The 24,430-nt window shown below is 34.3% G+C and overlaps 1 protein-coding gene across 1 annotated transcript in view; it reads right to left on the bottom strand.

Moving 5' to 3' along the window:
* The window catches only part of LOC106134986 (uncharacterized), a 98,973-nt gene extending 75,035 nt beyond the window's left edge, over positions 1–23,938 (bottom strand). Inside the window, exon 1 of the mRNA XM_013335144.2 lies at positions 23,639–23,938. Within this exon, the coding sequence (XP_013190598.2) occupies positions 23,639–23,659 (21 nt within the window). The 5' untranslated portion in view covers positions 23,660–23,938. The remainder of the gene's footprint in view (positions 1–23,638) is intronic.
* Between the last annotated feature and the right edge of the window lie 492 nt (positions 23,939–24,430).

Below are 24,430 nucleotides of genomic sequence, written 5' to 3'. Positions count from 1 at the left end.
ATTTCATCTAATTTTATTTTCAGTTCTCTTTTGGAAAATTCCTTTAGCAGAGATAGGGCTAGACTATTAGCCGTGTCCAGACCAGAGTCCGGACATTGGCTTCATGCCTATCCATCTCCTGCTTTAGGAACTTTTCTAAATCCCCTAACTCTTCGCGTGGCTGTCGGTCTCAGAGTCGGGGCTGAAGTCTGTGTGGACCACAGCTGTGCCTCTTGTGGGGTTTCTGTTGATCGCCTAGGTCACCATGGTCTTGCCTGCTCCTCGGGTGCCGGCCGCCAATCCCGCCATGCTGCTCTCAATGACATCCTGAGACGGGCGCTTGTCAGCGCCGACGTCCCCGTGGCCCTTGAGCCCCAGATCGTGCGAGACGATGGCAAGCGCCCCGACGGGATGTCATTGATACCCTGGCGCATGGGTCGCGCGCTGGTCTGGGACGCCACTTGCGCAGATACGCTGGCGGCGTCCTACCTCCCTGCGACCAGTAAACAGGCTGGTGCGGCGGCGGACGCCCGAGAGCGCTTCAAGACCAATAAATACAGTTGTCTTGGCACCCAGTACGAGTTCGTACCGTTTGGTGTCGAGACACTTGGTCCTTGGGGCAAGGGCGCGCGGGAGCTCCACAAGGCGCTCAGCAAACGCCTGAGGGAGGCAACAGGAGACCCTCGCGCGGGCAGCTTTCTTGCGCAGCGTATTGCTATTGCAATACAGCGCGGGAATGCTGCCTGCGTGATGGGAACCCTTCCTAGGGGTCCAAATTTAAACAATAATGTATTTAGCTTGTAATTTAGAATAGTTTTTTTTTTTATTATTATTATAAAATAATTAATATTAGTTTAAATTATTTAATTAGGTATATTTATTATTAGTACTTTTCTGATTAATTATAAACAATTGTATGATATAATGCCGATGTTCAATGATGATGATTATTATTTTTATCACTGGATTACACTCCTCGAGTCCAACAAGACGTCTTTATTTCCTACAGCGTAGACACAGCCACTCTCGGAAAAACTGAGGGGCCACCTTCAGCAGGATTTGTAATGACATACATACATACATACATACATAAAATCACGCCTCTTTCCCGGAGGGGTAGGCAGAGACTACCTCTTTCCACTTGCCACGATCTCTGCATACTTCTTTCGCTTCGTCCACATTCATAACTCTCTTCATACAAGCTCGGCGGTTTCGGGTACTTTTGACCTGACCCTTTACCAGGACGTCCTTAATTTGATCAAGATACGTTCGTCTAGGTCTTCCCACTCCGACCTTTCCCTCCACACTCTCCTTGTATATCTGCTTAGTCAACCTGCTTTCATTCATCCTCTCCACATGACCGAACCATCTTAACATACCCTTTTCTATTCCTGTAACTACATCTTCTTTCACATCACAACATTCCCATTCATCATTGTAATGACAATTACAGAATAAGAAGGATTACATAAAATAACGCCGTGCCGTGTGGTTCCCGGCACCAATACAAAAAAGAATAGGACCACCCCATCTTTTCCCATGGATGTAGTAAAAGGCGTCTAAGGGATAGACTTACAAACTTGGGATTCTTTTTTAGGCGATGGGCTAGCTACTTGTCACTATTTAAATCCCAATTCTATCTGAAGGTGGCCATTAAATCTTTTCAAGACTGTTGGCTCTGTCTGCCCCGCAATGATATAGACGTGACCATATATATGTATGTACATAAAATAAAACAGAAATTCATACACTTTCATGCGTCCACGTATGTTTATGAATATCTCTGCGATGCATGACCGATGCGATGCGCATTTGCATTCATTACATTTTTACTGGGAAAACTGCTTTCAAATTGTAATGACGCTCAGAAATGTATTAAAAACCAGCTCTTTTACAGGATCTTTTCATGGTACGAACTCAGGATAATGCCTTTGATTACTGATGTAGGTATTCGGGCAAAAGCTCTTGTGATAAAAAAAATACTAATTGCTCTAGATTTTACTTCTTTCATACAAAAGATATCGATCTATTGGCGAAGTGAACCGTTTTTTTCTCTGAACCGAAATTGAGGTACCTATTTCGATCAAATATCGTATCGAGATAAATCATATAAGTTTATACTTTATTTCAGGGATAGCTCAATCTGTATGATTTATCCCGGCCAGGGCATGATGAGAAACGAACTTTCTCTGGTTGGCCTGGGTCTGGGCTCTGGGTCTTGTATGTTTATCTACATAAGTATTTATTATAAAATATAGTATCATCGGGTTGGTATCTCGTAACACAAGTTTCGAACTTACTTTGAGGCTAACTCAATCTGTGTAATTTGTATTAGGTATTTATTTACTCGTAAACATTATTTTTTATTGGGAATATGCGGAATTTGGGTCCGTTTGATCTCAATCTACCTGATCTAGTATAAGCAAGATGTAGCAAAATAAATTCATAAACGTATGTAAATGATAAACGAAGTAAATTTCACTACCTACTCTTCGACTACTAGGATCCTGTTTCATCGAAAGTTTTAATCGATAAAATTCTAAATGAGCTCAAATCGATAAATCATCGATTAATCGTGTAATTAACCTGGCAGCCGGTTGCAAGGAGTCACACCGACCTCACTTTCGTTTTAAATAAATGAAAACCATATGTAGTACACGTTAATGTATTGAAACCGGTCCAGAAGTATAATATAGGCTCAACACTTTCTCGAAATGTTGTGGGAAATAAAAAAGAATATTTAATAAAATATTACTATTATCTATTTTAAAAGTATGTCAAAGCGTAGTCAGAATTTTAAAAAAGTATACTATGTATTCGTGCCGTGTGGTTTCCGGCACTTTAGAAAAGAACCGTTCCATATATTTCCCATGGATATCGTAAAAGGCGACTAAGGGATACTCTTATAAACTTGGGATTTCTCTTGTAGGCTATGGGCTAGCAACCTATTTGAATTTGAATTCCATCATGATGCTATACAGCTGAACCTAGCCTTTCAGTCTTTTCAAGACTGTTGGCTCTATCTATCCCACAAGGGATATAGACGTGACTTTATATGTAATATATATGTATAGTAAGAATTTCACCTAAGACTGCGATTTTGTGGTTGTACACACATTTTCTAAACCGTTTTAAAATTATTTTAACCTAAAAATATTTTTACTAGGGTCGCACAATTTCCTTTACTTTCTCCTTACTCTACATGAATATTTCTTATTCTTTGTGTATATTATGTAAAGACAATCATTAAGCCGTTATTGTTTCTGCTAATGTCAAATATGACTTAATCTTTACCCATACTTAAACTTACTAAAGTATATAAATTCTTTACTATATTTAAGGTACAAAACGCAATTCACACTCATTATTCTGTCAATAGTAAACGCATGTTTCAGAAATCTTAAAAAAATAGGTGACATTAATTTGTACACGCCAATTCACATACAAAAAAATTACAAGAAAAAGTAATCGTGAAAATTTATCTAAAAAAGTAAGTTATTTTGACAAGTTTTTTTAGTTCAATTAACAACTTCTTATTATCATTATTTTGATCCGGGCCAGGGTTTCCAACACGCAAGGAACATTCCCGCTGCATTAAAAAAAATCTCTTCATAATGAATGAAAAAAGCAGTCTGCAAATTCAATTAGTTCCCCCAATCTGAGTACTCCAAATCAATTTATCTTCTTTAAAAAATGTCCACTTCATTATCGTTAATCCGTCTTATCTTCCTGGATTCTTATGAATCATATTTCACTTGAATTTCCTCATTTTATTGCACCGTCAGAGCACTGCAATATTTTAACTACGTCTGTTTACACTGGATGAGGCACTTTACAATCAAGGCAAATTATGTCTTGTGAAAGTCTCAAGACATAATTTATGTTGATATGTAGAGTAAAATATAGTTAGACTTTTGTTTTTATCCACAATACTTTTCACCACAGCTTCGGTTACGTATACTTATATTATATTATTATATTATATTTATAATCCCAGGGAGCAGTATTTTTTCGGGATAAAAGTTACCACATGCTCCTAAAACAGAGTTAGTAGAAGTAAGTAATATCTAAGATCTAGCTCAATCTATGTGATTCGTCGCATATACCTATATTAACATTGAATATTTTGTATACTTAACAGATTTGTTAGTTTCATTAGCTGTAATGAAGAATTAGTTTAAACCAAACTTGCTTAAGCCGGGTAATCCTATATTGAAATCTCGCACAATACTAATCCAGCATTAATATTCAAATTTCCTAATTTACACTTAGTCATGTCAGCCCTACACAGGATGCGAATATTTCACCGAGCTAGGGTTGCCACTAAAAAAAGTATGTTATAAATTATTTTTAATGATATTGATGGTTTACGACTGCCGCTTGTCTCATGTTTTCCGCATCAGCTTAGTTCGTATTTTCTTATTTATGAAAAGGATCCATCTATGACCATGATCCATGCGTTGGAAAGTCAAATAATTTCACAAAGCGGTTGGAGCCACATGGGTCAAACACTTTAGAAAAACGATTAAAGGAGAAAACCAATACTTTTTTACCTTTATTTCTATGTTTTTTTTGTCAGATTCACTCGTGTCAAGTATAAGGAGTTGCCCCAACTAATCATGCTTCACGCGGAATAGTGTACTGAATAAATAAACTTTGTTGCCAACCCTACCGCGCGGAGTTCCAAACATTTTACTTATTCAGGGCTGCCTCACGCGTTGCGTTATGTAGATTAGTTCAGCGAGACGGTAAGTTATCGCACAGAATAAACTCCCTTGAAATTTCCTCTGCAAAGCAGGTTTTTTGTTGTGCAAATCTGTATTTGATTCCGTACCCTACGATTTGCAAATCGGGAAACAAGTATTGAATGTACGGTGGGTTTGGTTTCAAAGATGTTTCGTGACGTAATCCTGTGATCGATAATTTTAAGCTAGCGGACAGCTCTCAAAAATTGGTCGCGTATATAGGTACACACATAAATTCGTTTTCTGAAGAGTAGGTAGATACTACAATTTCCACTGGCCACGAACCCAGTATATATGTATATGTTATTTTACTTCACATTCATTACTATTATATTGTATTTATATGTATTCTTTCGTCCGTCTACGCCTCTCCCTTCCAACTTTCACATTCTCCAAGTTTTGGTAGCATTTTTATAAGCAATACCCACTACATCATGATCGGGTTGAACATTTACGAGTAGCAGGTTAAAACGACCGTTTGTGAAAAACAATTTTTAAACATCACTCTCGTGAAAAATATTAAAATCCTTAAGACGTACATTCTACATCATTATAAATATATGTAGTATGATAAATTTCAGCGAAATACAATAAAGTGGTTTCAGCTATGCGATGTCGGTCAGCGGTCACCTTTGTACACGAAAGCTTTGCAAAACTTTTGGTTCCGTTCCAAATCGCAATACAAACTAAACACAAACCCATAAAGTTCCTACATTCCACAGATAAACAATCAGTAGAATAGACAAGCTAATGATTTGAACGCATTCCTGTCTAGCAATATCAATAAAACTCATTAGGCACTGATAACTCGGACACAATAACCTAAGGACCAAAAACCGCGTTTCAAATTGAAAGGGGCTTATGTTATCACATGTCGATTCAAAAAACCAAAATAAAATGAACCGGCATTACGTATTCCAACTGACCAGTTGATTCACTTAAAGCATTTGACTAAAGATCAGTTTAAACTGGATACTCCAAATCGGTCAATAGGGGCAAAAAGGTCCGCGTTAAATTGTGATTGATTATTGTGAGGCAGTTTTCTACGAGGCCGTATCGATTGGACCCTGATAAACTTGCATTAGTTTTATTAGAAAAAAAATTGCTGGTTTGTCGTTAATTTTACTAATAGACCGTTACGTTGCGAGGTATTGAGATAAACTTTATCTATTGGACTCTTGGGATATGAGTATTTAAATGCATTGCCATTTGTATATATCGTTATGCGTTATTTTTCTATATATTTATTTAAATTGTGAATTTCACAGTTGTTTTGACTGAATAGTTTAATATATTAAAGGAAAGTACATACATACAATCTCTTCTTTTTATCATACGAGGTGAACCGAGCTAACATTCTTGAAAAGCCTGTAATGTCACATTCAGCTGTATGGCTTAATGATGTAAAAATCAGATCAAAATTTATTACAAAGCCCTCACTTTTGAAAATTATTTTAGCAAAGATTTGTTATAATTCAATAAATTTATTTATCGTACTTTTAAATAAAATAACACCACCATATAATTAATAGATTAAAAATTTATTATACATTTATCGATAGTCATAGACTTAGGTGCAATATACATTAACCGCGAACAAAAACAAAGAACATTTTACCGTAAAAGGGTATTTTGGGTTAATTGTGTCATTCACTCTTAAAAAAATGTCATAACTGATGAAAACCCGATAATCTTTATTCGTAAGAAACAGACCATGCCATTAGGGTCTCTTTTACCAAGATTTGCTTTTCCCCAAGGATATTTTCCAGCTATGTCTTTGTAGAAACCCAGAATGTACCTTAATTTGGGCCAAAATGGGAAATACAAGACGTTTGTAGGCGGCCTTAATGATGTTTGGCTAAGTATGGTACAGTCGAAAGAAAAAGTGAAAAGTATATAAAACATTCTTTTTTTAAATATTTGCCTCTAAATAAAACGAGGAAATTGAAGTTGAAATTTGCATATAATTTTTGAAGATAAAAATTAAAATCCAAATTAACAGATTATCACCTTAAACATTATTTTCATTTGGATTCAAATAATGTGTATTAATGGGCCGCCTTCCTTTTGCACATTCAGTCAACCGAATGTGTGGGCTGCCCATTATCAGTTTAATTAAATTATACTTACCAAACTTTGTTTTTTGATTCATCTTTTAAGACCATAATCTGAGAAAACCTAATGTAATATTGAGTTGCAATAAATTAAAGAAAAACCATAATTTGGTGCTATGAAGTTTTAAACATTTATGGGTAATGTACATAATAACGTTTGTAATAACTAAAATTAATAAATAATAATATTTTGAAGTTGAATAATGTTTCACCACAATCAAATATTTATACCCTGCCAACATTATCCAACGATACTTATTCGTTCCTCGAAAAACTATCAACTACCATTTTAATATTCATAGTAGACTAACACAAATTCGGTAGTGACAGAAGTGGCGATGCTCTTTCGCGAATGAGTTAAATTTTAATGGAGTGTCACCATAAAAGAGGTGAAACAGGACGGGTAACTCGTCCCAGGGGTAAAGGAACCCGCCAAACTGCGCCAAATGGTGTCCTTTCACCCCAAATGCTTTCCATAATGGCCTCCGCCTCTGAAAACGCCGCTTCATTGCAATTTGTAGTGAATATTTGATTATGATTACATTTTTATAGTAAGTATCTACTCTTTTTAGGGCAGAATTGAAAATAAATGTAAATATTTCTAGTTAATTAAACAAAGTGCTTAAAGAAAGTGCCATTAGCATTTGTCATTAAAATCGTACTAAGTTAATTCCGAAGGAGAACTTCCAGATTTAGATACACTTGAAAAGTTTGTTTAATTAAAAATCTTTAAGAGCAAAGTAACTTTTTTTGCTTAAATTTTGTATATATTTTTGTTAAATTACCCTTGTGTAATGTTTTGTGTGTGAATGTGAAAGTTCTTAGTATCATACATGATACTACTTCTCTGGAGGCGGCCTATGACCATATTGACCATACCACAATCCAGGAGAGGATATCAAATGATTAAATGAGAGCTAATGTATTCTCTAATTTTTTCCTTTCTCTTTTATCATTCCTTTTCTTAAACGGAACAAAATTCTTTGAGTAGTTTGAATGTATAAGCAAACATAGAGACAGACAACGTGAAACAACTTTGTTTTAACCTATGTAGTCATTCTTGTCTTTTCAACTGGGCTGTACATAATCCTTTATCATAAATAGCCTTTGAAATTTGCAAATAAATACTCCGTTCATCCCATAAGTCAAGATTCTTTATCTAAATAGCGGTTCCCGTGTACCGAAATTTTATTAAAAGATTTGTTCAAGACTTCGCCAAGTTATAAACGCCATTAAACTGATGCAGAGGGTCGATAAGGATGCTAAGCCGAGAACAAACAGACAAAGAAGCTTATGCTGAGGAAAAAATATAGCCAAAATATTGCCTAAAACATGGGTAAGTACGCCTTTGTACGGGGTTTAGGTAAAGGGTTTACAAAAAATGGATTACGTACTAAAAACGGGGAAAATGTGGAGATAAAATGTACCTATTTACCCCAAGTACAGTGAAGGCAAGTAATCTTTTTAAAAAATGTTCTGCAAGTTAAATATGTATTTCTTTGATGTGTTGGTGTGATTTCCCTTGAGGGTCAAAATAAAAGAAACTAGTATTTGTTAAACAAACTAAAAGTAATCCCGACTTTGACATGGTCATCCACAATAATATTGGCCTTTGAACCACTGAATCAATATTCACTGAAGTACCGATTTCTTACTATATATTTATAGAACAGCAATAACACAAAGCGTTACGTTGATGTTACAACACCCCTCGTTTTTGCATCGAGGTAAAAAAGTAATAGAAAGATAACACATCTACCTACCTATACAGTATCGGTCGGTGTTATCAAACATCCGTTATCACTTTCTTATCAGTATTACAACTCTCACTTGCGCAAGTAATTACATGGTTCAGTAGTTCAACACTACAAAGCTTTGTTATCTAGTGTTAATGAAAGGAGCGTGAGAATATTTTCTTTTTGAAAGAAAGTAAAGTCTGCTATCCACTCAATCGTATCTTAGACAATATAGCTTGTGTTTAAAGGAGCGATTACAGAAACGTTGGCGCAGATTCTTGAACGAATCCTTACTAATATGAAAAAAACTAGTGACCCGCGCCGCCTTCGCACTGTAGCATTTACATATATCAACTTTACTATTGAATCTATTAAAAAAAAAAAACTGTAACAAAATACGTTGTGTAGTTTTAAAAATGTAAGCATACATACAAACATAGGTAAAAACGCAGGAATCTAAACTGCGAATGCGAAATTATGTTTGTTACCTTTACACAGTTAAAACTGAATTCATTTCTAAATGGAAATAAGAAATGAATAATACAGTACTTTTTGGTAAACTGTGTATAGATTGTATAAATCTCGTACTTACTTCAAAATTTACAATCTTACTACCTAATCTTTAAAAAATCTTTAACATTCTTCAAATCTTTAATCTGTTTTTTTAATCCATGTGTTGATGTCCCAATAAACTTTCTACTTAATTAACTTAGGCTTTTTTTTTTAAAACAAATCAGTAACGCATTAAGTTCTTTAAAAAATTGAACTTGGTATAAATTAAATAAGTATGTAATACCATAACATTTAATTACACTTGTTTTACAAATAAATGAATTTATTTTAGAAGTTATACAACATTACAAAACAGCAAATAATAACAAAATATACCTATAAGAAAAACTTTTGACGCATCTACGTAAACTGTAGTGGAAGATAACCCTTATCTTAATACGTCTCATTAGTATGTGGAGCAGACTGCAGTAGAACAAAGGTATTAGTTGTGTTTTGTTTTAAACGTTTCGAGACATTCTAAACATAAATAGATATAAATCAATTATGGATACCAGTAGTTTCTTGCATCTAAAATGCAGTTGTGTTTACAAACAATCCGATTGAATGGAATCGTAAGCATTAAGGTAGTCAGTTTAGTTTAGAAATAACCCTTATAAACAAAGAAAATAAGGAACAATTTCTATGTAAAAAAGAAATAAAAAACAAACAATTATTAATTGCAGCATTTTCAAGACTGTTGGCTAGACAGAGCAAAAGAGATAAGACGAGATATACGTACATATGTCAAAAAGGCATTCTTGCAATAATACGACGGTTCCTTCTGGTTATCGGCCGCCTTTTCCAGAACATTAGGTGCGGCCCACTTAATCTTATCGTTTCTAAATGACCTTTACCTAATATTCTTATTGCTGTGACATTAGAAAATATTCGTGAAATTGTTTCACCACTTTTATTATAGCCATTTTCCTTACGTCTTTAAAAAACTAATAAAAAATTAAATCTATAGCTATGAAGATATTGGGATATGAAAAGCAAATTCTTAGAAAAAAAATGCTTTATTGATTTAGCTCTGGATTTGACCATCCACTAATAAAGATTGCTACAAATACTGAAGCGAGACGACTTTAAATTTAATAAGGTAAGCTAGGTAAAAAGAAATTAACCTAAGTGTTTTAAGTAACACAAATACAACTCAACTACAAAGTTAAAGTAGAAAAATATAACTAAAAGTAAGTCACTGAAGCAGAACGTGACTGATAAGAAGCATTTTCAAAGAAACATCACACTCATCGGAGTTCTCAATCATACTGTCAAATATGACGAAGCCACTTTACTACATAAATCTGTAAGTATTTTTGTACAAGAGGAACCTGTCTACTCTGCAACATTTGATGAAGAACTAAACCAAATTAGACCACGGTACATCCAGTTGCCGCGTTAACACTTTTCCTCGCCATATTATCCTTCTTTCATTATCAATTATCAAATTAATGTAACCGCAGACGCTCTGTTAATTTCACTGAATTGATTGTGTTACAATATTGTAAAATTTACACGAGAACGAAGCATGAAGCAAAGTTTATGTGGGTTTAGATCATACTCATGCGAATGTGAGGCGGTTCACTCTTTAAATCTTTGGACGTATAAAAAGTAAAACTATCATAAAGTTTTTGGTCATGCTTCTATATTTAAAAAATTTAAAACATCTATATCGGGGCTATAAGAAAACTTTTCTATGATGTTATAGACTAGTATTAAACCAACTATTTTACCAGCGCAAACCTGCCAAGTTTGCTTCGAGTGGGGTTATTTAAAACTGGTTCTAATTAGAGGCAATGCGGTCTACATTGACATAAATCTTAGACGCCGGTCGTGGTGCTATTACATCATTTTGCAGATGTTGTATGCTTACAATCATATGCATCTCGGAAACTATATAGATTTTCAAGTACAAAGATGTAGGTAAACGTAGCCTTTCAAACTTTGCGTGCTGTGTAAGGGATAAAGATTTACCAATACTCGTATGTATGTTGATTCACACATTGGTGTTCTGTTTATACGTTATATGCAGATTTTCTCACAAAAAATCACTGCTTAAGTGAATTATTCTCTTCAGTATACTTTAATATGTTAAGCAGTGCAACGTAATCATTACTCAAATACCAAAAAAAGAAACAAATAATTCACAAACATAAATAAAAGAGGAGAAAAACTGTTCGCGTTCATTAATTCCACGCTACATATTTTCAATTTTCAATCCGTTGCATGCCTTCCAGAGAATGCAGTGAAATCTGCGGCGAAGTGAACAGCGGGTGAAATGAGCTGTGACGACATCTCCGTTTCATAAGAACTAGGCAGACCTGGCTGGCTGACTAATTATAGACATTTTATTTGCACCTTCTACATTTTTAGTTTGCAGGTGTTACGAAGGCTATACCGACGACTTTAATGAAAAGATTGATGGATGATTATGGCAATTTAAAAGATGTATTTTTTGGCCTGGCCTTCCGGGAAAATGCGCGAGTGAGTATGTAACATATTAGCACATAATTCATGTAAAATATATATATGTATAAAAAAAACAATATTATCACAAACAAAAGTCTTTACTTGCTTGAGGTCGCCCGTCTAACACGAAAATATCGTTGACTTCCGTTCCTGTATTTCGGAAAATCCTGTCTTAGCCCACTCCTAGACTATATAAGGTGACTACAGGCCAAATTTCGAATCTCTAGATCCAGCGGTATGGGCTGTGTTGATGTGTCATTCAATCAGTATCTTCTTATTTAGATATTGACATAAGAGTCCGCCTTTGTACCATCTCTATCTGTTTTGTGCTGTTCTGTATGTTTTACTCTCATGGTGCAATAAAGTGTTTTATTTATCCATTTACCTAGGTAACTTGTTGTAATCCATTCACTGAGCGACAAAGAAAACACTCATTTAGATAGATACATAGACACAATACCATTTATTATATTGTATTTCTTTAAATTTCGTATAAACCAATTAATCATAACAATGAAGTTGTCGTTATTGAAGAAAATGCTGGAGTGCAATTTGTTGCCTCTTCTTTTGCACTATGACGCTTTGGAAGCGGCAGTTCGAAGTTACAAAAAACAAAATTCAATAAGTACATTCTCCATTTTATATAATTTCCAATCAAGATTGAACCCGCTTCACAATTCCCGTCACGTTTCCCATTGCCCCTGTGATTACTATTATTCCCGAAGGATCTCGTTCACGGGCCTTACTTGACGACCTACTTATTGACTTGATCACAAACGAAATTATCAAAGATACGAATTCTATTTAAAAATTTGCGAAGTACATCGGAATTATTCGTAACGTACCTACGCCTCCTTGAAGGCGGTAGTGACTTCAATTTTAGATTTAGGTACCACGATACTAGCATATGTACGAACTTCTTTTGTGTCATCCAGGTTTATCACTTTTCATGTAAGCTCGTCAGTTTTGGGTACTCTTGATATACTTTTATTGAATTATATACTAGCTTTTGCCAGCGACTATGCCCACGTGGTTTCTTTTTCGCAATAAAAAGTTGCCCATATTTTTCCTAGGGGTTGGTTCCTTCCTCTTTATTTGTAAGTAAGTAAGTAAGAACCCTATCTTTGTAAGTACCAAAATTGGTTCAGTAGTTAAAGTTTTAAAGACAAACAGACAGTGTTTTATGTAAGTGATATATAGTAAGAATTAAAAATTTATAAATAATATAATAGGTTAGTGGATGTAAAGACAAACTTGATTAAGAATGACAATTATTCAAAACATACATTACCTATTTATATTTATTTCATTTAATTTCTAACTGTATACCTATTTACCTGTAACAAAAAATATAGATATTCATTAAAATAACCTGCCTGAAAATATATTGTAACTATAATTCATAATCTTATTTAAACAGGTTGTAACAACTACACTAAGACAGTTCGACAACACCTGTTCGACTTCTTTTTATTCCATACTGGATAGTTAGAGTCAACGGTCACATATTTTTTTATCTTAATGATTATGACAACTTGCTATCGCTAGCCCAACGCTTTTAAGAATAATTTCAAGTTTATAAATTTCCTTTGAACAGATGGTAGTCACTAATCTATTATTAACAAAGTACAACACCAATTATTGTCAAACATGAGCATTAATGGTAAATCGGGCCTCGTCAGTGGCCAAACGGATGCGCGGGCGCATGTGGCAGCTATAATTATCACGTCGAAAACTCGCTAACTGGCGGCGAACCGTGGATAAGTGAAAGTACATATAGGACATCTAGACAAATTGAAAAAGAGTGATCATATCAGATACACTAACTTAAAGCTTAAATTTAAATATCTAAATATGATCACTCACTTTTTTTTAAACTAGTCATGTGTATGAATGTGATAAGAAAATTAACTAACTGTTATTTGCTATATAGCCTTGCCTTTATGAAGTTTATACAAAATTTTAACGTTGGCAGTAAAATAACATTCACTATAGTGTGAAAATGTTAAAAACAACATTTATTTTTTACAGCCTGTTACGGTTTGGTTATAGTTATCGATTAAAAAGATACCACCTACAATCCACTTTTAAAAAAAAATATGAATTCAATCTGCCTACCCAAGCACAAATAATACTTATTCTCTCTTGACATAAAATTCCCTTAGTTATGGTACCTACAACGGGCACGAGAACGGGTATTTATACCTTATCTCCAACAGTCGAGCCTTGGACTGATAACTGTGATAACAACATCAAACAAAGGTGCAACCACTGCAACGTGCATTTACCCCATCTTTGGTGCTGTCACTAAGTTAAAGTACAGTCTATATATACAATATACCTAACTAAACTACTCCTGACCGGACCGAACCTTAAGCCTCGAAGCACTATGGTGGAGGGTGCAACTGGGAATGCATAAATATGAGAAAGAGAGAGAGAATACTCGTGCAGCTCCGTCCGCGTAAAATGATAAATACCGTTTGTGTCCGCTCCCGTGAGCATTTTTGGAAATTCACTATAATAAATTGGTGCCAATTGTAGTCCAGCAGTGGACTTTTATAGGCTGTTAATGCTGTAAGGTAATGTAATTCCATTACCAACTCTACATACCAAGTTTCAAAGTTCTAAACTAGTGTTGTTTTTTTATATGTCACAAAATCGATTTTAACGCTCACGAATTTGTCACACTTAACAGTGAGTTTGTCCTTGAAGTAATCATATTATCGACATTTATCGGGAATTATCAGTCACTCGAATCGGTTATAGCTGATAACGGTCAGTATATATAAACACTACTTATATCACACATCCTTTTACTAAAACACAATTTGTCACAAAAAAGGTAGAATTTAACAATCGAAAAATTTGTTTGGACGATGTACCTACGAGTATTTCGATCCTCGATAAATATAAAGTTTTGAAATGTTTTCGAACAATGATAAATGAAACATTATTTATGTTTTACTTCCAATCTATACAAATAACTGAACCTGAACTGATTTGGAAGAAATTTTGAAAGTCAAAATAATAACTACTTTTTCTAAAAATTTCCACGGGACCAAGGGCCGTACTATTCCGTTGCTTAATTTTTTTTTATTTAATGGAATTACCAATAACAAGAATTAGTATTTAACGACTAAAAATCGATATTTTACATTTAATTTGAACTGCTATCTCTTTATTTGGTGTTTATTAGATATATTGACATCTATACCGATATAGCAGACATATAATATTTGTTCGCGGTAAACAAAAATATCAATCAATCCAACATTAGCCCACGGTCAAGCACCCTACAACTGATAAGCGTTGCGTCCAATCATTGATAATGATATCGACTTTATCGTCTCCCATAGACATAGCATCTAGCTAGACCCCGCATGTATGGTCAACAATTGTACAAGATATAACAATTATAAAATTATATACATTATATTGAATTTGCATTAGAGGTGAATTTGCAGTGAGTCTGGGTTGGTTGATATGTTGTTTACTGTACTACGTGCCAAACCGCAAAACAGAAGGATTACAATATTAAGGTTTTAAGTTACTGTTTTATTTGGAATCTACCACATAATATTCTTGGGCCAAAATTTAAAATGTTTTATCAATGTATTGAGCTGTAACTGTTAAATCAGGGATTCGTCTTTTTGGTGATGGGCTAACAACCTGTCACTATACTTGAATCTCAATTCTTTCATCAGGCCATACAGCTGAACTTGACCTGTCAGTCTTTTCAGGACTGTAGACCCAGCAAAGGACATAAATGTGATTATATGATTGTATAAATGTAAACTATATATACAAGCAGAATCATAAAAGGAAAAGCTATTTACTGTGTTTGTTCTGTGGGTGCAGCCCGACCTAGGTTTAATTTTTGATAGTATCATAAAATTGATGGAAAGCCATCAGAAACTAAGATTATGATAAAGTATATTTCGTGGCGCCTATAAATGTCATATTAAAGAGAAAACGTGATATACGGTCGTGTGGGCGCACCTCAAGCTAATATAATAAATATATCGATAGTAACATTAGTGATGTTTGAGAATTGATAACACCAATATCGATTGATAGTGCACAAGATTGGTATTATGGTATTTAGTTAAAAAAATTAAATATGTTCATGTAAAAACATTTACTACAAAATATATAACATGGTAGTAACTCTTGAAATTTAAAAAGTAATTATTGGCTTACCTACATCGATAAAAATAAACTTCGATAATCGAAACGCTAATCCGTATTACAAATGTGCTAATAACATCATCATCGGTAGATTATCGATGGTTTAAAATCAACAATTTACACGTTTACCCAAAACATCAAAGATTCCACGCTCACTAAACAACACATAATTTATTTTATTACATTTTAAACTAGGAATTAAAAAAAATTGGAACACAATGACAGTGAAGACAGTGGAAACTATTTTTTATATGCAATTAATTTACGTAGATTGAGTTAGCCCAAAGAAACTTCGAGAATTGCATCATGTGATACTTACTCAACGAATTTAAAAATAAAATAATAAGTAAACATTTAATTACTATTTTATTTAAAAAATTGTGTGTACCAATATAAATTTCTTATTACTGCTTATTTAACCTATACGAAAAATCCAACGACAATAACAGCTTTATCGACACTATTCAAATCTATCGCGTCGTACATCACTAGGAATTATTTCGATAAAATCTACGTAAACACACCGCAACGCAATTCGATTTGCAAGAGATTCGATTGACACAAAGTACTCGTAATATACACGCTCCGATTGTTAACATAATCTGATGTTCTCAGATGTAAGTCAAAATAAAATTCAAATTTTGTACCGAACCAAATATTTATTAACTTTGGCTCATAGCTCCGCCTAGGTAAAAAAAAGACCGTGTTAATCAAACCATTTAAACTAACTTATTGTTGGTAGAAGCCAAAAGGCATGCAGGTTTATTTTAAAGGTAAAAAGCTACAGGTAATAGCTTAGCTTAAAATAGTCTGAAGATTAGGTTAATTATAGCTGTTAGTTTTTCGTATAGGTATTGTTATATATAGTGTTACTCGCTCTATCCTTTCTTCATAGTTACTTGATATTTTTCTGTGTGAATGAAATAAACCTAATGGAGGAAAAAAGGTTTTAGACGCTACCAAAAGAGGGTTTCAGCTTTTAGATATTATTTTATATACCTAGTACATTTGTAACAGTTAATTCGTCAACACAAACGTATTCGTTACTTTAGTATCTATCCTACAACGTCCTTCATAAGACAAAATCTCACCTCTTCCCCGAAATGATAGACAGAGACTACATTTAACTCACTTGCCAAGATTCCTGTTATTACACTTCTTCCAGGGTCGGCAGAAACATATTTCCCACTTGCCACTGCATACGTTTGTCGATTTAGGGTATACTTTTTCGGATAAGTAAAACTTTTTTTTTTGAGTAAGCACCAGACTATACTGTTAGTACAAGTAAAATTATGAATTATAGGGAAGGGACACATAACTATTCTGTGCTTTGTGTCAGCACAGAATAGTTATGTGTGTGTATGTGTCACGGTATTTATTAAAATACTCATATTATTTAATAATTTAAAGGAAGAGTCAATATATAATACCAAGAAAATAAATAGCAAGAATTTTAGATAAATACTGACAGTTCTCAGGAAAACCATACTAAAATTACAAAGAAACCATTTTATTTGTATGCTCAAGACAATTAAATACTAGAAAAACGATGCGAACTGAAGGCCGAACAGACAATAATAGTTTGTAACCTTGCGCACTGCCTTAGTAACAACATTTTAGGTAATCAATCAATCAATCATAACTGGGTAAATGTTTACTTTACCCAAGCAAAAAGATGGAAGCAAAAAAAATTAATTAAGTAACATCTGGGGCCACCTTTATCTACTCATATTATCGTTATTTTACTATGCATATCCCCTTAGTCGCCTTTATATGACATGCACTGGAAAAACATGATGTGTATGTTACGCAATTAACATTTTACAGTCCCAAAAGAAGTTTATATGACGTCACCTTTACACGCGAGTTATTCAGTTTATTTATCAACTGAAAACCGTATATCTTTCCGTACGATCGTGTTACGACGATAAGGAGTTTGAGAATTTCATGTTTAAAACATTTCGGACGGTTGCCAAACCACAGATAGAAAAACATTTAATGTTCTACATACATACATAAAGTGCCGTGTGGTTTCTGGTCGTCGTAAAAGGCGACTAAGGTCTATACCTTAGGAATATGCCTATAAACATGGGATTCCGGTCGTAGGCGATGGACTTGCAAGCTATCACTTTATGAATCTCAATTCCATCATAAAGCCATACAGCTGAACGTAGACGTTCAGTCTTTTCAAAACTGTTGGCCTCTAAGTCACGCAAGGGATACAGACGTGACTTAAAAAACACCTCTTTCTTTGAGTGGTAGGCAGAGATTACTTCTTTCTTCTTGTCACAATCCCACAATATTCGTTTAGCTTTATCGACCATCATCTCTGTTTTCAAGTTTTTGGTTTAGGGTAATCTTGACCTGACCTTTCATTACGACGTACCCTATTTGATCAAGGTACAATTGTCTTGGCCTTCTTCCAATGATTTTTTTAATGACATACCTAGTGAAACTAAACATAGATACGTATACAATACTCCGGCTGTGTTTATGTTTGGTCAGTTAAACATCATTAAATACATTTGTTCCCGTTAAATAAATCACAATGGCTATTGTGTCGTCGCTCGATGTTGATTGATGTATTAGTTAAGAAACCGACGCAAATGTATATACGCCTTTACTTTAAAATTAATATGCTTTCAATATTAAATACACTTCTTTCTCCTGGCTTTAGTCCCGGTTTCACCCTCACCACTCCGAAGCATTTTGACCCTGGATCCTGGATTAGTGAGTCAGGTTTTTACACGAAGCGACTCCCGTCTGACTTCCGCAACTTTTGCAGGGGAACCTAACCCGTGTTGGATCGATCATGGTTACACTTCCAGTTGCCTGAATGTACAGGTTTCCTCGCGATGTTCTCCCTCACCGTAAGTCGTCGGTTAGTATTCAAACTAATGTACCTACATAACTTCGAAAATACACATTGGACACTACACTCCAGAATTGTGGTCACAAATGAGTTCTTCTCCAGATTATTTGAGTTGCTCTTACAATTACCCCTTTAAAAAGCAGATTTAAAAGTGGTAATCTGAATCTCTCAAATACTCGTGGTCACAGACGTGTCAAAGACGAACCCTTGGCTCATCTTCAGAGATTTTTTTGCCAGTTGTTCTTGCAATCGACCTTGGCTATAGGCAGATGTAATTGTCTGAGAAATATGGTGCCAATCCCAGTGAATACAGTTCTTGTTTTGTGTAGTCAGACTAAAGTCAGTTCTGACCAGAGCTATAGAAGAAAATACACTTACTTCAATAATTATATAATAGTCCTTTGATACCAAATCATAAATCTTAAGATCAGAATGGGTGTGCAGTAAAAGGGAACACTTAAATTTGAATCCAAAACATGAATGAAATGATTATCGTCATAAGTCAAAACAAAGATAACTAGCTCGAGATTAACAGTGACTCCAGACTCTCAACCCTCTCCTTGATCTAAATTATGAAGGAGCCTGAATATTTAAGGCTCCGAATGCCGCCCAATCTTGGAAACAATTCCTGCTTGACGCGAGTTATGGCGATCACTGAAAGCTTGAAACTTTTATTATGATTGTGACTACCTAGTCTGTCTTGGTCAAAACAATTCTACAAGTTAACATAATAAAGGTTTATGTTTATGCATGCATACATACATATAGTCACACTCTACATCCCTTGCGGGGTAAACATAGCCAACTGTCTGAAAAGTATGATAGGCCAAGTTCAGCTATTTGGCGAGATGGAGTGGTCCTATATTTTTTTTATTGGTGCCGGGAAACACACGGCATCAATCGTTTTGTTAAAACCTCTCATGACAAAATATACATGAAATCACGCCTCTTTTTCAGAAGAGTAGGCAGAGACTACATTTATTCAGATGAAATAATCCATGCATATACTTCTTTCGTTTCATCCAAGTTTATTACTTACTTCATGTAAACCCGTCGCTTTACAAAACTCTTGACCTGACCTCCCGTCAGGACGTCCACGATCTGATCAAGGTAACGTACCTTGATGTCTAGGCCATTTAATTCAACTTCCCATTCACACTCTCCTCGTATATGCGTAGTCATCCTACTTTCATTCATCCTCTCCACGTGAACAAACCTTTACATTCAAACAACATGTTGCTAGAGTGATTAATCATTTTATAAAGTATTTTGGGATGATAATAAAATAAAATTACGCGTCTTTTCCGGAATAAGTAATTTTATTTGAAATCCATAGAAATTCCGTGACAAAAATATCGTTCTCCATTTTAAACTGAATTTTGATATAAAAGTATTAAAAATATTGGAAACATACTCGCAAACAACATGTCACAATACACGTCCAAAAACTGAATACATTTTTTACGTGCAAAAAGCCCAGATAATCCGTTTTTTTTTAACCCCTATTGTTCCGTTATCAATACTGTTATGTCAAAAATATGCGGCCTTAAATTTGTAACACAATGAATTCGTTTTTCTTACAAAACATCTTTTTTATTTATCTACTTAGTATATTCTTAATTTCTCTTATTAACATTCAATTAAACATTAATACCATCCTGGCGTTGGTCCCGGTTAGGTCGACCAACTTTAAAAAATATATATTTTTACGCTAAGAGATTCGACTGAAATCTTAGAGTAAACAGACAGAACTATTGATTGAAGATTGAAACCAAATATAACTAGTCTTTCGACAAGAATACAGTCCATAGATGAACCATAAAAATTGTAAAACACCAAACACAAAAACTGAAAACTTCGCTTGGGATTCGAACTCAAGACTCTGGAGGCAATAAGATTGCTACAAACTGTAAACAAACTGAACTATTAAATTCATCTTTCAACAATGTTTATAAATTAAGCACACATCAGTTAAAATCAAAAAGATGTTTCCTCAAACATTCAAACTCAAAAAAATCATTAAAATCATCAGCTGAGCCGGTCACCACTTGCCATGTACTATCCCGGAATGCCCCATATTTCATATTTAAACTGGCCCAGTAGGGTCATAAAAACTAGCATAAGAAATACGACCTACTGAGTTTCCTTTGCCTAACACGTTGTTCGTTACTGTTCTGTAGATTGGGTCCAAAAAGAAATTTTTTTTTTTTTTAATTTGTGTTTCTGTTGTGTGACCGTTCGAATTTCGTAAACTTTTTAGTCAATTAAAAAAAATTTTGTTCTACAATATTCGTTGGAATTTTCAACTTCAATTACAGGGACACCCTGCAGCAAACTTTACGAACCAATTCATGAATATTTCATGTATGCATTTAATAATTCAAAAAAATGTTTATTTCCATTATATGCTTTACTTAAACCTTAAAATTATTGATCACACCAACAAGATTAATTATTTACTTAAACAATAAAAAAAAAACTGAAATTATTCAATGTGCCCAGCGGAAACACGTTAAGATTTCACTTTCAATCCAGGGTCAAATGAATGGCGCTAATGCAACTCCCCTTCTCAGCCTTATATTTTACTAATAATACCTTAAGAACATTCCACCCCATGCGTTACGGTTATTATGCTCAATTTAACTTAACTACGCTTTTAAGATGGCATTTCCATTCATGCGTGATGTGTACTTAGACATCGAACCGGCCATATTATTTATAAATGCAGCTATAACAATAGGAATAATGAGGCTAAATGCAGCTATTGTAATGACGTTCAAAAATTAAACACGACTGCGATATAATTAATGTTCATGTATAAACATACCCATTTATTATAAATGTAGGCAACCTACCAATTCCTTTAACGAAAATATATTATCATTTATGTTTATAACCATTTTACTTAAAATTGTGCCATAGGTACTGATTTTTATCAAAGGCAGAAAAACATAGACCTTCACTCTTCTCCTGCGGACCATTCGGTGTACAGTTACCCTACTTCTCCGAGAAAGAGCCATGATTTAAGGTTTTATGTATGTATAAAAAAGCCGTGTGGTTTCCGGCACATTAGAATAGAACCACTTCTTTCCCATGAATGTCGTAAAAGTATTAAGGGATAGGCTTACAAACTTGGGATTCTTCTTGTAAGCGATGGGTTAACAACCTGCCACTATTTGTATCACAATTCCATCTTGAACGTGGCCTTTCAGTCTTTTTGAGACAGTTGGCTCTGTTTACCCCGTAAAGGGTATAGACGTGACTATATATTTTTATATAAAAAAATCACGAAAGTAGCTGTACTACCTCTCTGTACAAAAATTCAATAATGCGTCGGTGTCAGTCAGGTTAAGTTTTATTAATACCAACATTATTGTTTCAATGCCACATTGAGCACCAAGGTCTTTCTCATACAATAGCTAACGTAATGTTTTTTTTTTATTATCATACTTGTATTATCAACCTTATGATGTAGGAAATAAGTTATATTCAACTCAGTGATTATCTGAATATTTTAATAATCGCCCTGAAGGATGGCTAAAATTGTTAATTGGTCTTTTTAATTTTTAACTTTATCGCAGGTGGATTTGTCTATATTTCAAATTCTAATTTTATAGCATAGTTTAATAGAATTTAGATATAGAAAAGGCTTTATTTTATGTTTATAGCTTCCACTGGTCTGGAAAGAAAAAAAAACATATTATGTACCTACTTACCAGGTAGATACAATTTTGGATGACTCTAGAATATGATCTATGCTTGAAACCTGTCACTATATGTATGTCTGTATCTCAATGTGGTTTGAGTCTCGTGATAATTAAATTTATTTTATTTCAGACAGGTTGATTTAGGTTAAAGATTTCATCATTAAGCCATACACCTTAACTTGGCCTATGAATCTTTACAAGACTGTCGGCTCTGTCTACCCATCAAGGAATAAAGACGTGAATGTGTGTATGTATTACGAACACGAAACCAGAAAACATAACGCCTTTTTTTATCCACAATACTGTAACATGATTAACATGACCCAGTAAGTGTTGAGAAATAAGAAACCATACTAAGATTAAAAACATCTTATAATGTCATGTTAAAAAAAGTTTTATGTTTTGCAGGAATCGAACCGGAAATACGTGTGAACGGAAGTCCTAACAGCTAACAAGTATACAATACAATGCAAATTATCTTTTAAGCTCACAAAAAAAAATATATATGTAGTAGAAATATACATTATGAATATGTTGAGCAAAGGCGGACTTATCGCCAAGCAATCTCTTCCAACCAACCTTTGGGTAGTGGAAGTCCTGGAACCGGGTGGGTAGCATACCTAACATATGTTAGTGTAAAATAAATATAATACAATTATAAATTAGATCTCAATGATGTATTAATTAAAGTATTATCAGTATGACCTTATAATTACATGGAATATAGCTGTGAATTTAATTTATTCCATTGGACCCAAAATTTACGAAGAAGTAAATAAAATGTTTATTAGACAGCAATCATTGCAAAGCTTTGTTTTTTTTTTTAAATCTTTGTTAAAATGTTACGCAGCAGTAGTTAGCATTTATTTACTCATTTATTTGTCTCGTAATATTTTGAATTGCCAATATTAATTTCTTTAGATACATAGGTGAATAACTTCAAAACATTTATAAAGCCAATTCAAGGCTTGAAAAACTTAGGAATCTTCTTTTCACAATTGGCTAGCAGACAGTCACCATCTGAACCTCAGTTCCATTATTAAGCCATCCAGTTGAACGTGTCTTTTCAGTATTTTCGGGACTGTTGGCTTTTTTAACCCTTAAGCCTGTGATATATGAATGAACAACAAATTTTAATCCGTTAATATCTTCAATAATATACATGGTTTACTACAAGTTTAACCGATGAAAAATTACGAAAAGTAAAATACCTACACACACACATACATATAGTTACGTCTATATTCCTTATTGATTCCAAAATTTGTTGACTTACCATCATCATAGAAGTATGCATTTCTCAGCACCCCAATTCCATCACAGTTCGGGAGTCGAACCTGGGACCTCAGCCGCTTACATCATACGCGCCAAAATAACTCCCGCCGAAAACCACGTTAATCAACAAACACAAGGTTAACACAGCACTTAACGGTTAAAATTAATCGAACGTTATGTATTCGTCACAGTTACCAATTCCAACACAAAATGAAGTATGTCACCGCCAAAACAAAATACGTTAAAGTTTTGTAAATACGAGAATTGTATCTGAGAAACACAAGCACCACCTCCGACTCACAACTCGATACTGCACAAAAACCAAATGTGCGCCGTTCACAATCCACCTGATACAGCGTACGCATACCAACTCTAAATTAAACAATACGATAGAAAAGGACAAGTATATTTCTCGAAGCTACGTTGTTAACTGCATTTAGGTGCACTTGCATCATATGCACGTAATGTGACAGAGTTCCATGTGAACAACGCGTTTCAAACGTCTCGTATTTCTGACCGGCCGAATAGCACCATGTCGAAGTTAAGTAAATTGGTTTATTTTCGGGAGAGCATGCTATCAAATTCAGTAGCGATCTAGCGTGTTTCTAACGATGCCGTGAATTAATTTTAAGATTTATTGTTTGGGCTCAAGTGCTGTTTCTTGGAAAGGCTAATGCACCCTTTGTGAGGAACAATAACGTAATGAACCAACTAGTTTCCGCTCGCGACTTGAGTCGCGTTTGAAATTTAAATCCCTTTAAGTTAGTATTAGTAATAAATAAAAAATGTTTTC

Source organism: Amyelois transitella, chromosome 11, assembly GCF_032362555.1.
Source record: "Amyelois transitella isolate CPQ chromosome 11, ilAmyTran1.1, whole genome shotgun sequence".
NCBI lineage: Eukaryota > Metazoa > Arthropoda > Insecta > Lepidoptera > Pyralidae > Amyelois > Amyelois transitella.
Note: the sequence above shows the minus strand (reverse complement) of the source record. Positions and strands in the feature narration are given on the sequence as shown.